General features: G+C 46.4%; 1 protein-coding gene across 2 annotated transcripts; it reads right to left on the minus strand.

Moving 5' to 3' along the window:
* Positions 1-5,220: 5,220 nt before the first annotated feature.
* Glrx (glutaredoxin) lies at positions 5,221-15,219 on the minus strand. 2 transcript variants are annotated; one of them, XM_052743735.1, is made up of 3 exons: positions 14,927-15,219; positions 8,300-8,427; positions 5,221-6,004 (listed from the first exon to the last, which is right to left on the minus strand). In XM_052743735.1, exons 1-2 carry the CDS (start codon positions 15,131-15,133, stop codon positions 8,314-8,316), a joined length of 321 nt encoding a protein of 106 aa, XP_052599695.1. In that variant the 5' UTR covers positions 15,134-15,219; the 3' UTR covers positions 5,221-6,004; positions 8,300-8,313. The 2 variants fall into 2 exon arrangements, with proteins under 2 accessions (XP_052599695.1, XP_052599694.1); XM_052743734.1 differs by having other exon boundaries at positions 5,221-6,007; positions 14,927-15,217.
* Positions 15,220-15,482: the final 263 nt, after the last annotated feature.

The following is a 15,482-nucleotide window of genomic DNA, read 5'->3' on the forward strand; positions in this document are numbered from 1 at the left end:
ATTCCAAATTGTGCTGTACTTAAATTGCCTAAAATAAACTGCTCAGTGCCAGACTCTAAAAGTTTAAGCCAACACTGGCTACTTGTGTTGAACCTGACTTCCTTCTTATCTCAGGCAAATCATTACTGTACTGGTCTTGGTGGTCACAGATCCCCCTCGCTCATGATAGGACTGGGAAAAAAAATTCAGATTTGACTGTTGTAGAATATTATTTTAAGATGTGTTACATCTTAAGCATTTGTTTATGCTGTGGAACATTTGTTTAATGATGCAAAGATGTGTTGCATTCTTTTATGTTGCATTTGTTTAACTTTGTGAAGCTGTATTACTTTGCCTGTCTAAAACACCTGATAATCTAATAAAGATCTGAGCATCCAATAGCAAGGCAGGAGAAAGGATAGGTGGGGCTGGCAGAGAGAGAGAGTAGATAGAAGGAGAAAGATCAAGGAATGATAAAAGTAGCAAGAAAGTCGGGTGGTGGTGGTGGCGGCGGCGGCGGCGGCGGCGGCGGCGGCGGCGGCGGCGGCGGCGGCGGCGGCGGCGGCGGCGGCGGCGGCACACGCCTTTAATCCCAGCACCTGGGAGGCAGAGCCAGGTGGATCTTTGTGAGTTCGAGGCCAGCCTGGTCTACAGAGTGAGATCCAGGAAAGGCACAAAGCTACACAGAGAAACCCTGTCTCAAAAAATCCAAAAAAAAAAAAAAAAGTAGCAAGAGAACAAGGAGAGGAGGACACTAGGGTCCAGGAGTGAGAGTGAAAGTAAGATATGCAGAAGTAAGAAAGGGAAAAGCCCAGAGGCAAAAGGTAGATGGGATAATTTAAGTTAAGAAAAGCTGGCTAAAAACAAGCTAAGCTAAGGCCAGGCATTCATAAGAAATAATAAGCCTCCATGTGTTTTATTTGGGAGCTGGGTGGCAGGTCCCCCAAAAAAGCAAAAGAGTAAAAAACAACCAATAACATTTTGGTGCCCCACATTGGGCACCAGATGAAACATTAATCTAATTAATGTTTCTAATTAGTCTAATTAATGTTTATCAATAAAAAATTGGGAGTCAGCTCTCAGGGTAAGAACCTGAAAGATCAGAGAAGCAGGGGGCAGCCTCCAGTTGTTTCTGCCTCCACTGTTTCTCCATCCAAAATGATCCTCTCTCAGCTCCATCTTACTACTTCCTGTCTCCTCTGTCTCTAGTCCTCCAAACTTCTATGGTTAATTTTGGCCAGCTAGTAGCTGGCTCTGCTCTCTGACTCCAAGAAAGCTTTATTTGTCAGAACACAATCAAAATACCACACAACATTTGACAAAAAAGCCTATGTGTCCCTACCAATCCAGAAACTGCCTCCATAGCATCCTGAGAGCAGTGCACAGTCATCCCACTAACCCTGAAGTGGGTGACCTCCTTCATGAAGTAGGAGTGCTGTCCTACTGTCTGCAAGGGGACGAAGATGATGAAGACTGGACAAGTAGCTGGGAGATGCTCTGCCTTTGCTTTCAAAACTGACTCCAAGGTCATCAAAATCATCCCTTGGCTGAAGAGATGACTTGGCAGTTAAGAGCGCTTACTGCTCTTCAGAGGACCCAGATTCAGTTCCCAGCATCCACATGGGGACTCACAGCCATCTGTAACTCCAGTACCAAGGGACCTGACATCCTCTTTAGGCCTGTTCATGGTACACATACATGCAATGAGGGAAAACAGTCATAAAATTAATAAAGAATTTTTAAATGGGGGAATTGGAGAGATGACTTGGCAGTTAAGAGCACTGGCTGCTCTTCCAGAGGGCTGTGGTTTGATTTCACATGGTGGCTAACATCCATCTCTAACTCCAGTACCAAGGGACCTAATGCCCTCTCCTGGTCTCCACAGGCACTGTGGTGCATAGACATACTGTAGTGATACTTTGTTTGTGCTCTGACAAATAAAGCTTGCCTGGAGTGTGGAGCTAGCCACTAGTTAACTATAGAAGCCAGGCAGTGGTGGCACACACGTTTAATCCCAGCACTTAGGATCTCATGCCTTTGATCCCAGTACTTGGGAGGTGGAGACAGGAAGTGATATGGCTGGGTGGAGAGAGGAATATAAGGCGAGAGGAGACAGGGGCTCATTTTTCTCAGTCTGAGGATTTCTAGAGGTAGGAAATCTCTCTAGTGGCTGGCTACTCTGCTTCTCTGATCGATCAGCTTTCACCCTAACATTTGACTCCAGGTTTTTATTTATTAAGACCTATTAGAATTCACACTACAACATACATGTGGGCAAAACACCCATACACATACAATAAAACTTACATTTTTTCATACACTCTGTTTTGATGGTGTTTTCCTTTCCATCAGCTCTTCCCAAATCTTTCCCATCTCCCTGCCTATGTAGTTCATGTTATGTCTTTCTCCTCCCTCATTCAAAAACCATCTAAAACAAAAACCAAAACAAACCAAAAACAATGACAAAAAAAAATGTCAAAACAAAGTGGAACAAAAAGCCCACAAACAAACAAATAAACCAAACAAAACAAAAAACATGGAGGTTTATTTTGTGTTAGCCAACTACTCCGGTATGGGGCCTATTCTGTTATACCCAGTGACACTCCATTGAATAAAAAGTCGTTTTCCCTTTGCTAGCAGCTATGTATTACAAATAGCTTCTTTGTAGGGGTAGAACCCTGTATCCACTCCCCCACTCAGTGCTGGGCCCATCGGTCTTGAACCTGTGCAGGCCCTGTGCATGCTGCCATAGTCCCTGTGAGTTCACATGTGTGTCAGTCCTGTTGTATCTGGTAGACACTGTCTCTTTGGAGTCATCTACCACCTCTGCCTTCTATAATTTTTCTGCTTCCTTTTCTACATAGATCCCTGAGCCTTGATGGGAGAAGTTTGATGAAGACATCCATCCCATTTAGGAGTGAGAGCACCAAAGTACTTTGTGTACATTGTCCAGTTGTGGGTCTCTCTATTCATTCCCATCTACTAGAGGCTCAGGAAGGCCTGCCAATTGACCTTTTGGGCCAGAAAACACAGATCCCTTCTATGGGAAAGACTGAATGGAAAGCAGAGCAGTTACGTTTGTCTACACCTAGAAGCCTCAGGAGTTGGCTCTGTTGATGCACCTTGAACATTTAACCTCTCTGTGCCTCACTGTGACCCATCTTCAGATGGGAATATGTACTGATAATTAGCCTACAGGACTGCTCTGAGGTCATGAGTGGAAACCTACGTAAAACTTGTAATGAAAGACAGGTGTGGTGGCTCACGTCTTAATTTAAGCACTTAGGCTGAGGTAAGATCACTGACTTTGCTGGAGCGCTAGACTACAGTGTGAGACCTGAGGTGGTGGGGGACCTTGGCAGGTGCTTGGCATTTAGGGAGTAGCTGAGATGGGATACCTGGATCTGTGTGTTCAGTGCCATTATATGCAGGCTCTTATAGTCATCCCATTTCAGCTACTGAGGATATTCCACATCCACTTCAAAATGTCTGAGAAACACTGCCCAAGATTCACCAGTTTGATGTCAGGCAAGCGTTCACTCTGCAGCCACTTGCTGGGTGCTGGTCTATGTGGGCAGGAAGCTGAAACTATCATCAGCCGCTTCTTCCAGCTCCTAAGAAGGAGGGAGCAGCCCTCTGTGCAGGTCCTGGATGTGTTGCTGTGCTCAGCTGAGGTAAGGGAGATGCTCAGAAGCCACAAGGCACACTGGGATTTCACAGACTAAAGATTTTGAACTGATAATTGTGTGCATAAGGTCATGATAATTTAAAGGGGTTTGTATCATTCTCTGCTGTTGATAAGCCAGGGAAAAAAAAGTGTGATTGGGTAAATCAATTACTCACTTTTAATAAAGTATTGAAAAAATGTGGTAAAAGACCATGTAGATCCTCTTGATGTATAAAACCATGGAATGAAAATTTAGTGTGTATCTTATGACCCTTTCAGTATCTCTGAGGACTCCCCTTCCCAAAGGTTCTGCAATTCACACACTTAATTTCCCCGATGAAGAAAATCAGAGGAAAAGATTCCCCATACTAAAATCATGCTCAATAGTGGGGACCCTTACCACCACACCTCCCAGATTCCTGATTCTCACCATTGAAGAGGGCTTAAGGAAGCCTTGTGTGTCTTTTCCTCCCCTTGTTTGTAGGCAGGAGAGGATTCCTCTGGCTAAGGTCACTGTTAAGTAAGTACAGGGTCATATCTTCACACAGAGATGGGAGACATGGACATGACCTCCAAAGCACTGTAAAGCCTGTTTGATGCCTTATTTCCTACATGAAGAGGAGGGCCAAGGGTCCCCTTGGTTTGGGGAGGGTTTCTGGAAGCAGCTGGACACACATACACTCTTCTTTCTCCTTCTGTGACTTTCTCCTGTTCCACGGTGACCACCATTGTGAGGATGATCAAGATGATCTCTCTCCTGAAGAGGCAGAGTTGAAGTGCTTGGAGTGGGCTTTCCACACGGCTGCTGCCACACACAATACAGTGGCCCTCTAGATGCCAGAGACAGCCGTTGTGGGTACACATTCCAGCAGAGTCCTTTGCTTCTACCTCCCCAGGAATTGCTGGTGTCCATTGTGGATCCTGACAACTAGCAGTCTTGGGTAAAGGGAGGAGCTAGGGCCCACAAGGGCGAAGGGCCAAATATAGCAGGGGACCAGGTGTAAAATAGGAATGGAAGTAATTACTGGATCCTAAATGATTTCCAGTTGGCTACAGGTGGCAGTGCACTTACATTCTTTTCATCTCAATTAAAAAAAGACCGTGGGCTGGAGAGACGGCTCAGTGGTAGGAGTGCCTACTGCTTTTGCAGAGGACTTGGCCTCCGTTCCTGGCACCCTGTCTGACAGCTCACAACTCCCTGGAACTCCAGCTCTGGGGGATCTGAGACCTCTGGCCTCCAGGAGTACCTGCACTCACATGCACATAACCACACGCAGACATACATAACTACACACAATTAAAAAAAAAACAAAAACAAAACCTTTTTTAAAAAAGAACAGTTGTTTATGTGTGTATGTTTACATGTGTGCCACACTGTGAGTGTGGAAGTAAAAGGGAAACTTTCAGAATCAGTTCTCTCCTTCCACTGCATGGACCCTGGGGCTAGAACTTAGGTCACGAAGCCTAGGGACATGTGCCTTGCCCCACTGGGCCGTCCCACCAGCACTAATGCTGCAAAAACACTATCCTTTCAGTCTTGAGAACATAGAACATAACCCAGGAAAAATCATTAGTCATTTCCAGGTACACCTTTATTAGGAATGAGCCCTCTCACTGAGACAGAGAAGGGACCTGCAGTTTCAACAATTAAACATCATTGCAAGACATCAAAACAGAACATCAAAGTGTGGGTGGAAGGAATTTCGAAAACTTGACTTCCTTCACAGACATTCTTGTTTTTTGTTTGTTTTTCTTTTTCATAGACATTCTTGGAAGCAGGGTTTTCTAATTTTGCATTTCATATTTAATTTTGCTTTTAGTCTAACTCAGATCAACACACAGCTGCTTGGGATTTTCTTGGTATTCTCATGTAAGTGTGGATTATCTTGAGTTCTGGGACAGGGCAAGATCGAGCACACTGACTCAGAGCAGTCATTGCTGAAGTGAGGTGGGTGTGGGAGGGAGATGCATGTGTGTGACTGAAAACAAGTTTACAATGATTTAATAACACTTTATGAAGCTGAGTTCTGGAAAATTATTTCAGCTGACCAGTACTAGCAGAGAACCAGCAACGGAATCACTGGAGATTTAGACAAACTTGGTTGAGAATTGTGGGCTTAGAGGTAGAGATATGGTGGTACATGAAGAATGCATATTCTAACTAGTGTGGTCTGCTAAGCTTCTTGGCTGCAAGGTTAAAGCAAATTGCAACAGTTTTTAGCACTGAGGAAAAGAAGAAATAAAAGCTGTTTTTGTTCAAAATCCCAGTCACCAGGAAATACTGGCATTCTTTTTGATTCAGGTCAGCTCTCCGGCATTGGCATCAGCATGGCTGGACAGCTGCTGTCAGCATGGGGTCTTCTGGGTGGAAAAGAGACAAAGAACTAGATTTCACATCATAAGTAACTCGGTCTCCCCTCCTGAACCAGTCGTTTAGACACATCAACTACAGGTGGCCTTGGGCGGGAGTTGCAGGAAAACAGGCCCAGCACAGGGACAGCACAGGATGGAAGAACGATGCTGACACACTCTGAGTCTAGCACGCACACTTAGCACAGGGAGCGGGGAATGCATTTCTCCGTTTCATTCTTAACCTCAGCCTAAACTGCTAAACACGTTCTAGAATAGAAGCAAATGGGTACCACTAACTGGATTTTTAGTGACTTAGAACTCAGTGTGAGTGCAGAAAGGTACCCTGAACAGACAGTGCTCACCAGCTGTGACATTGCAAATAGGGATCCAAAGATGTCTATTGACTATTTTAGGCCTAGAGACTCAACTGTATTCCTTACAGACCTCCTTCCTTCTAGCCACCCAGCCTGAGTGACCACCACAAACAACATATATGAATTGTCAAAAGCATAAATTGTTGATCTGTGAGTCATGCAGCCTCTCAAAGAACTTTGATGTTAAAGAATAATTATTTTCACTGGGAGGCAGATGGATTTCTAAGAGTTCAAGGCCTGCCTGGGCTACTGAGTTCCAGGACAGCCAGGGCTACACACAGAAAAACCCTGTCTTGAGAAAAAAAAAATCATTACTTTCACCAGGTGGTGGTGGCCCACGTCTTTTATCCCAGCACTGGGGAGGCAGAGGCAAGAGGATCTCTGTGGGTCTGAGGCCACCCTGGTCTACAGAGTAAGTTCCAGGATAGTCAGGGCTACACAGAGAATCCCTTTCTCAAAAAAGGAAAAGAAAAATCATTACTTTCTTCTTCCATAAATAAACACTTGAGTCTTTCTGTCTATGAGTCCCTGGAAGCTTGCTAGCCTTGGTCCTGGAGGACACAGAGAGGTTACTCATCAGACCCAAGGCATCCTGGTGTTACTATAGCATTGAAGATCCATTAAGGGAAAGCTGTTGCCCCCTCCAAAAGAGTGGAATCTACCTCTCAGTGGAGACATGCCATTGTCTCCTCCCTTAAGTGTTGATCCAGTTGGGCTGGCCCATCACCTGTCCAAAGGACCACCTTCAAGAAGGAAGGCCCACCTCAAACCATGCTAAGGGAATAGGAAGAATAATTATCCCTTCAATGAGATGGTGTTTTCCTTTCTTACTGATGCAGTCTCTTACAGACATGCAGCTCTGTAAGCTGCCGGTTTTTCTGAATCACGCAGAAGAGCTCGGATTCTCCTTCCTTCTGTCTCTGTTCTGAGCATGCTTTCCCTCACACTTAGGCTTCACTCACTTCTCCTTCCTGACTCCCATGCCCACTTAGCTCAAAGGAAGTGGCTTTTTCGTTTCTATCTCCATGTTCCTCTTCTGGCAATGGCCAAGATTTACAACTTGCCCACCCTGAAGTTTTTCTCTTGAATTCTAATAAAATTGTTCTTTTGAGTCCATTCTTAAATTCTTTTGTCAGTAAGGCTAAGAACCCCAAGAGGGGACCTCAATTTTCTCAGCAACACTGGGTCCTTTCTAAACAATTCATCTCTCTGTAGTTTTCCACTGGGCCAAGATCTCCTTTAGGTTTCCAATTTGGCATTTGAGAAGTCAGATCTACCTCACATATAAACACAAGAAAAATAAACAAACGAGAACCCTTCATTTCGCCTTGCACTGAAATCACAATCCCTCCTCATGGCTTCTGTGCTGTGGCCCTCCCTGTCTACAGTTCTTACTTCCTCCCCAATGTCCCTTTTTAAATCTTGCTTTCTACTATCCCTTGGAAGTGCCCCCCTTGCTTCCCAAATCCCCCTCCATCTTTAGCTGGCTGAATCCTTGCCAGGCAGCTCCTGTTGGGAAAGACCATCCTCTGCCGCCCTTAGGTGCAAGTGCCCCACCCCCGGCACATCCCATCATATTATTCTGTTTGCTTCAGGAATGATTTAGTTGTTTGTGATCTGTCTATTTCTAGGGACTGGACGTTCCATTTTTTTGTGCGTATTTATGTTTAGTACTGTGTCTAACACAATACATTTGTTAAATAAAGGTACATTGAAAGGATTTTCTCATTAGTTCAATTCATCTCTCTGTAAAATGTAAAATTCATCCATTAGTGTTGTCTCAGTTCCTCAGATCACCCCAACCCAGAATGTCCTCCTACCACATTACAGAAAACGGCAGTAGAATGCCACAGCCTCTCAATTTTAGTATACGTGCTGCCGAAGTGAGCACAAGCCACAGCCTCTCAATAACCCGGTCCAGACTCACCTGCCCCCCCTTCATTACTGCAGAGCTCCGATCTGCTTCAGGCGGGTCATCAGCTCCCCATTCTTCTGCATTTTAATCAGATCACTGCATCCACCTATACAGTCTTTACCAATGAAGACGCGAGGGACCTGCAGCAGCAAAAAGTCAGCACAGTTAAGGAGCCTCGGCACCCTCCCCAGTGTTGCCCACCATACTAAGCTTCACAAACAGCTTTACAATCTTCTGAAGAATCTTTTTTAAAAATGCTCTAAGAGTGGAAACAGTCATTAAAAAAAGTTACTAGGGCTGGGTTGTAGCTCAGAGGCAGAACTACTGAGCATAGTTGAATCCTCAGCCCCAGGTAGGAAAAAGGTTTTCAGATCGAGTGAGCTGGGCATTAACAGTTTTTTTTTACAGACATATGTCAGGAACAAATTCTTATTGACACAGTGAGAGCATCAGGCTTCCTTTGGCTCTCTTGCAGTTGGGACCAGACCTGAGACCATCTACTAAACCCCAGCAATCAGGAGCTGGGTAGGTCCAGGCTTATTAAATATTGCATCTCCCTGTTATTAAAACACAGGTGCACTGTCCTCAACTAGAAGACAGTATTGTGCTGTTTTGAGTCTCCTGTAGTCCCTTGCTGTTGGTAAAATATCTAAATGCTGCAGCTCTGGGTCAAGGAAATTGATCTGGTCTGGCTCGCTGGCCAGACTGACTGGTAAATGTACTTGTGGAATCGGTTCCTCTCTCGAGTCACTTCCCCTCCATAGGACCCTGCTCAGACACTCATCAGACACGAAGAGGACTTCAGACTCCCTAGGAAAGAGGACATGCCCTCACTGTGGCCAGGTAATGTCCAAACCAGGGACGTCACATGCAGGCAGACTGGCAGTGAAGAAAGGGATTCTAAGGAACCGAGTGATCAGGAAGTAGCAGGCCCTCTGAACACAAGGGTCATACACACAGACGAGCGGGGGTTAGGGGAACAGAATGAGAATGGTTTTCAGAGCATCCTATTTTCCTCAGAAGATACAGAACTTCAAAGTGAATTATTTAAAATGTGAGGATGAGAAAAGAGGTTGAATTACTGTGGATAAATCCTAGTAGCATGTTTTCTGTTTGTTTTATAGAGAGGGAGAACTGGGACTTAAAAATTAGAAAGCTGATAACGAAACCAAAACACCGTGCCACAATCCAAAATCTGTAAGCTACTCCTTTGCCTGACAATTAGAAAAAGCCCACAGAACCCTTGGCAGGTCTGCCTGGCGAGTGTCCTTCAACCCCAGGAGAGGCTGGCTGCTCAGGGAAGGCAGGGTGGCTGTGGGGGATTTTGTAAAGGAGAGTGACACAACCTTGCTTCCGTTTGCTACAAGGAGAAACGTGCAGAAAGATGGGGAAAGAACCCTAAAATCGCCACGGAATACTGGCTGCTGTTTGACAGGAAAGGAGGCCCCCAAGTTTGGGCCTTTTTTGTTCCCATCTCCTCACACTTGGGGTGCTGTGTTGTACCCACATTATGTTCTGTTGAAGATAATGACTTGTTAAATTAATTAAGGAGACCATGTATTTATTTTTGAGTGTCTGTATTTTCAAAAATGATTCAAGCAGTCGTCACGATCCCTCTGGCTTCCTACATCCCTGTTTTTCTTCCTGTGTGTGGAAGCCAAAGGCTGACACTGAGTGACTCCCTGGATCACTGTGTTTCTAAACACCGAGGCAGGTTTACTGCTCCCGGGCCCCCTGTGCTGGTGGCATAAGCTGTCTTTTTTTTTTTTTTTTTTTTTGTCCTGTGTGGGTTCTGGGGTTTAATCTAAACTGCTGCCCTCAAGCTTGTGAGGTAAAAACATTTGATCCACTGAGGGTTTGAGCTAATTCCAGTGGCAAGAATGCCACAAAAAGCAAAAGGTTGGCTCCTGGAGCTGTTCTCCCCTTGACTGGGAATCAGAATCCTACAAGTTCTGGTTAAATAAGATGCAGATTTCTTCTTCCAAGCCCCAATTTGAGATTCAGACATAATGAGCTAAGGTCCAGGAGTTTGAATTGCTAAACATTTCTAAGGTGCTGGTCACCTTTCAATCACTGGTCTACACAGAACAGCCCCTGATTTCTCCCAAGGTGACTGAGGGCCCTCCCCACAACCCCCCCCCCCCAACACACACACACACACGCACACTCCCCTGTCCCCTTCCAAGCCCTATAGTGCTGCCTGAGACAGTCCCTGAAATCTGGCTGTACCCTAGTTTTTTGTACAGTCTGAAGCTAGTTTGCCTTAAAGCCTGAAGAAACTTTGCCCTCCCACCCCACCCCACCCCTAACCCCTCCCACCCCACCCCTAACCCCTCCCAGTGGGGTCATCAGCAAAGGTGTGTTCAATCATTCAGGCTGAGGGAGAGGAAGAAGTATCTGTCACTCAAACCTCTGGCCCACCCCTCTCCTGGGGAGGAAGTTGAGTCAGTCTGCTCAGAGGAGGAAGAACTTTCAATCTGAAATCAAACTGGGAAACACTGATCTGGGTTTTCCTGGAATGGGTTTTCCCAGCATTCCCTGTACCCTAGGGTTTACTTCCTGTGTGTGTTCAGGCCAGAGGCTGACAATGTCTTCCTGATTTTTTTTTTTTTTAACTGAGGCAGGGTCCTTGCTCCTCCTGTGCTGGGATTACAAGCAGGCTGCCATGTAAGCACAGCTGCTTCTTTTGTTTATGCTTGAAAGGTAAATATTTTATCCACTGAGCCATCTTCCCAGCCCCTGCATCTCCACTTCTGACCATCGTTGGCCAGGTTTCCTCAGACGCAGCTACTCAACGCTCCTTCAACTTTCCCCTTCTGCCATTCTCGCCTGGATTCTGTGTAGCCTCAGACTGTCTTTCAGTGTCAGGCCAGACCCTGTTCCTCCTACAGTCTCTTGTTCCTGTGAAAGATTCCTGGAAAGTACCCCAGTAGGCAGAGGCGGAAGACCGATTAGAGCTTCCATGACTGAAGCCTGTGGACTGTGGATGTTTCAGGGCCAACTTTACAATCTTGAATGATCTCTAGCCTACTTTTCTGTCTCAGCTGGGCTTTTTGATTGCTGTGAAGAGATACTAGGATCATGCCAACTCTTATAAGGAAAACATTTAATTGGAATGACTGCCTTACAGTTCACAGGGTCAGTCAGTTATCATCATGGTGGGGAGCATGGCCTGCAGGCAAACGTGGTGCTGGAGCTCAAAGTGCTACATCTTATGGGCAACAGGAAGTTGAGTTGACTGCCACACTGAGTAAAGCTTGAGAAGAGACCTACCTCAAAGCCTGCCTCACATTGACACACTTCCTCCAACAAGACCACACCTATTCCAGCAAAGCCATACCTCCTAATGCCACTCCCTTTGAGGGCCATTTTCTTCCAAACTACCACATTTGCCGACCTCAGTGTCAGACTTGATGAACACATAAGCATCTTCGGAATGTAGTAACTTAACAAAACCCTTCAGCTATCAGCCAGAAGGGTAAGAATGCTATCACACAACATCTATCTGCACGGCTATAACTTGCTGCTTTTGATGTTCCTTCCAAGCTTTTTAAAAAGTGCTTCATCTGGCTCTCTTTATTCTGCTACTATAAAACTTAACTACTTCTGCCCTGGAACGTGGATGCTGAGGTAACAACCCAGCTCCATCGGCTCAGACCGTGACCTTTCACTTGACTCTAGAATAACTGATCTCCTTTGAGGTGAGAGCAGTTTTTGCATTGATGACATACGGTGACCAGAATGACCCTTCCAAGAGTCAAATCAAGTCACTCTGAAAATCCAGCAGCGGCCTTGCTCACATGCAGCACAAGCTGGTTAACCAGAGGTTAGAGGTCTTCTTAAGGCCTCAGATCTAACTCTTCTTACTCTAACCCCTAGTGTCCTGTCATGCCAGCCTCCTGACTCCATGGGACACCAGTCACACTCTGGCACACATGCTAGCCCTTACTATTTGTCTGCTTTTTCCTTCACCTTAGTGAGGCCCTGATGGTTCCATTTAAAACAGTGACCTGCTGCCCACATCCTGCCTCACCTTTCCTAGTCAACTTTCTTTGTAAGCACATCACTGCCACCTCCCAAATATACAATTCATTGTATTGTCTCCTATACAAAAGTGCACATTTTAAAAGGTAGGAGGTTTTTCATGCATTTGAATTTTGACTCAAAAACCTATTAGAGGGGGTTGGGGGTGAGGGTGGGAGTATATCTACAGGATCAGGGATATGGCTCAAAAACAGCATGAGGGCCCTGAGTTCAGATTCTCAGCAGCCTTGTAAAAGCCAGGCATGGCGGTGCACAATCCTGGGAGTGGGGTGCAGAGACAGTAGATCCCACGGGCGCACAGGCTAGCCAGTCTAACCAAAACTGCAAGGGTGCAGGTTCAGCAAGACCTTGCCTCAAAAAAACTAATGTGGAGATGTAATTGAAAAACAAATCCTGAGGTCTACCTCTGGTTGCCACACATTCATATATACACACATGAATATAACACACACACACACACACACACACACACACACACACACACACACACACCCCTACCTCTTTTGAAATTTTAGACTTAAAAGGCCACCACAAAAGAGTGTTGATTTTTCAAATCCGTGCAAACATCTGTTAAATGAAGGGTTTTTTTTCCCTCCAGAAGAGGTGCTGCTAGGCTAAGACAGCATTATCATTAATCCTGTTGTAGATGGAACCACCTACAGATCTTTCACACTATTATTGATGGCTGGCCCCCACCTCTGCTCTTAGGAGGCTACTTCGGAGTATGACCTGAGCATGGGATTGTCTGAAAAGTTCCCAGGTGATTCCGTTGGCTAGCGAAGTTTGGGAACCACTGTCCAGAAGGCCCCTGTGGGAGCCAGTGCAGGGGCCTGTAGCGTGTTCACACTTCTCTGTTCTTCCCACTCTCTGCTTTCGTCTCTGCTCCAAGACCTCATCCTACAGCTGTAAAATAAGCACACTCTTGATCTGCACTAGCATACAGATTTTTGAATGAGACAATTCCAAGGCTTTATACCCAGATCACAGAGAAAATCATGAAAGTTACACTAAACCCCAAGTAGGAAATGTGTTTCTGACAACACTGTCCTACAAGGTGCCCCAAAAGGGACTTAAGACCCTGTGCCTCTCCCTTTGGCTATCAGACTGTCTAAACGATGGGCCTCAAAACTAATTTCCCCAGAAACCCTGTGCTGGGAAGGGCGGAAGTCCTGATACCAGCTAGTGTAGGAACCTGCCTGACTGGAAGAGATTTCACAGTTCTGAGGCCCTTCCAGGACCAGCTGGACCTGAGATAACAAGGATTAGTCAATAGTGGGTGAGGACCTCACCTTGGGCCTATAAACCTCCAGCCTTCTATTTGAACCTATACCTTAGGCTGGGCAGATGGCTAGTTGGTAAAGTGCTCGCCCATGAGAGCGAGGACCTTAGTTTTATCCCCCAGATTCCACAGAAAAGGCTGGGTGCAAGTCACAGTATTAGGGAGGCCCAGATAGAAGGACCCTAGGGATTCTCTGGCTGCAGCCAATGCAGCCCAACCTGTGAACTCCATATTCAGTGAAGGACCCACTCTCAAAAATTTGATGATTGTGAGTGATAGAAGAAGTCACCCAAAGATAGCCTCTGGGCTGTCTCACAAACGTGGGTACACACCCCCCCCCCCTAAACTTTATAGACTTGGGAGTCACTGGACCTCTCTATTCATCTTCCCAGGGAAGCCTCACTGAATAAGTTTCTTCTCTCTGCTTTTCACTGTCACGTGTCTCTTTAATTGGTATTGGAGGCAGGTGGCCAAGGTTCTTGGCTTGTTGGGGCTGCCAGATCCTAGGCTTTGTCCCCCACTCCAGTAACAGTGAGACAAGCTCGCCCTTCCAGCACCAGAGTCCGTTAGGCTGGGCATCCCACCAGCAGCTCCGGCACAAAGGAAGCCTTCTCTGGGGGAAGAAGAGGTTCTTAGAGAGCCACACAGTGTATTTGCAGAACAGGATTCTGAAGTGCCCTCTCGTCACGCAGCCCGGGTCACTGAGGCAAGAAACTGTCAGATCCTTCAGAAAGTTAGTGTGATAACCAGGCCTGAACAGCAGCGGGCCTGAAATATCCTATAATTAAGGCAGCAAAAGGGGCAAATGGGGGAGCAGAGGCTTCTTTTTCTAGTGGGTGGAGCTAGATAAGAATCAACAAACCAGGTGATAAAGAAAGAAAGCCTAGAGAAAAGGAAATGCAAGCTCACAAAGCCCACCAAGACACATGCAAACAGAGGGCAGACATGTGTTCCTTGACAGAGAAGCTGAAGGTCACACCAGCCTCGCAGCTGGTCCCTGCCCTGTCATTCAAAACAGTGCTTCAAACAAAGCCTTCAGCCGCACAGTGAACCCTCCAGCTCGGCTGCCAGGCCCACTGACCGGGCACCATACATCCCTGTGCTGCCTCCTGGTCCTGCAAGGCAGCCAGTCCTGCTGCCTGCTCAGCTGACCAGTGTCTTCCCTCAGGTCCCTCCCCCAGGCCCTGGAGAGCCCTCTGGATGCTTTGAAGGACAGAGTCCCGGTAGTGGCAACCTAGAAAAGGCACAGATGTCTGCACATCTCTGAAAGGAAACAGCAACCCTCGAGCCTTTCCTTAGTGTTTGAACACACTCACTGTTCTCGCTCCGGTGAGCTGCTGTAAATAATCTTGAATCTCATTGGTGTTGTTGGTAGCTGTGATATCCACAAATTCCAGAAACCCTTGTTTGAAAGGCAATTGCCTGAGGATTTCTTGTGTCTCCTGGCAGTAGGGGCAGGTGGGCTTGATGAACACGACCACCTTCCCAGGCTGGATCTTGCGGTTCACAAACTCCTGAGCCATACTGACAGGGTGCAGCTTCCCCAGGAGGACCGCTCAGTTGAAGGTACTGGTCGGGTGTAAAACGTGGCTTAGCCACAGCTCTCATTTAATAAGGAACCTCCTTGGAGGAGGAGTCAACCAGCAGGATGATTCAGTTTTAAAGGGCCAGCCCCAAAGTCAATTCATTCTGGTATGATTCACCAGTTGCTAGGCCTAGGAATGCACACTTGCTGTTTAATCCATAATACATAGGCCAGGCTGTCTTTGTGCTCTCCGCCTTTGGCAATGTCTGTCCAATAGTAGGGATCGGAGCTCAGTCACCCTTGAAGGTGGCAGGACTGCACTGACAGCTTCTGGAGGAGGCTGGGAC

Source organism: Peromyscus californicus, unplaced genomic scaffold (assembly GCF_007827085.1).
Source record: "Peromyscus californicus insignis strain IS unplaced genomic scaffold, ASM782708v3 Scaffold_18__1_contigs__length_77618521, whole genome shotgun sequence".
Taxonomy (NCBI): Eukaryota; Metazoa; Chordata; class Mammalia; order Rodentia; family Cricetidae; genus Peromyscus; species Peromyscus californicus.

Bases quoted from the DNA above. Each gene is read 5' to 3' on its own strand.
- Glrx (XM_052743735.1), bottom strand. From the start codon at position 15,133: ATGGCTCAGGAGTTTGTGAACCGCAAGATCCAGCCTGGGAAGGTGGTC. The intron at 8,428-14,926 runs GTGAGTGTGTTC...TTGCTGCTGCAG, and splicing joins AGCTCACCGGAGCGAGAACA to GTCCCTCGCGTCTTCATTGG.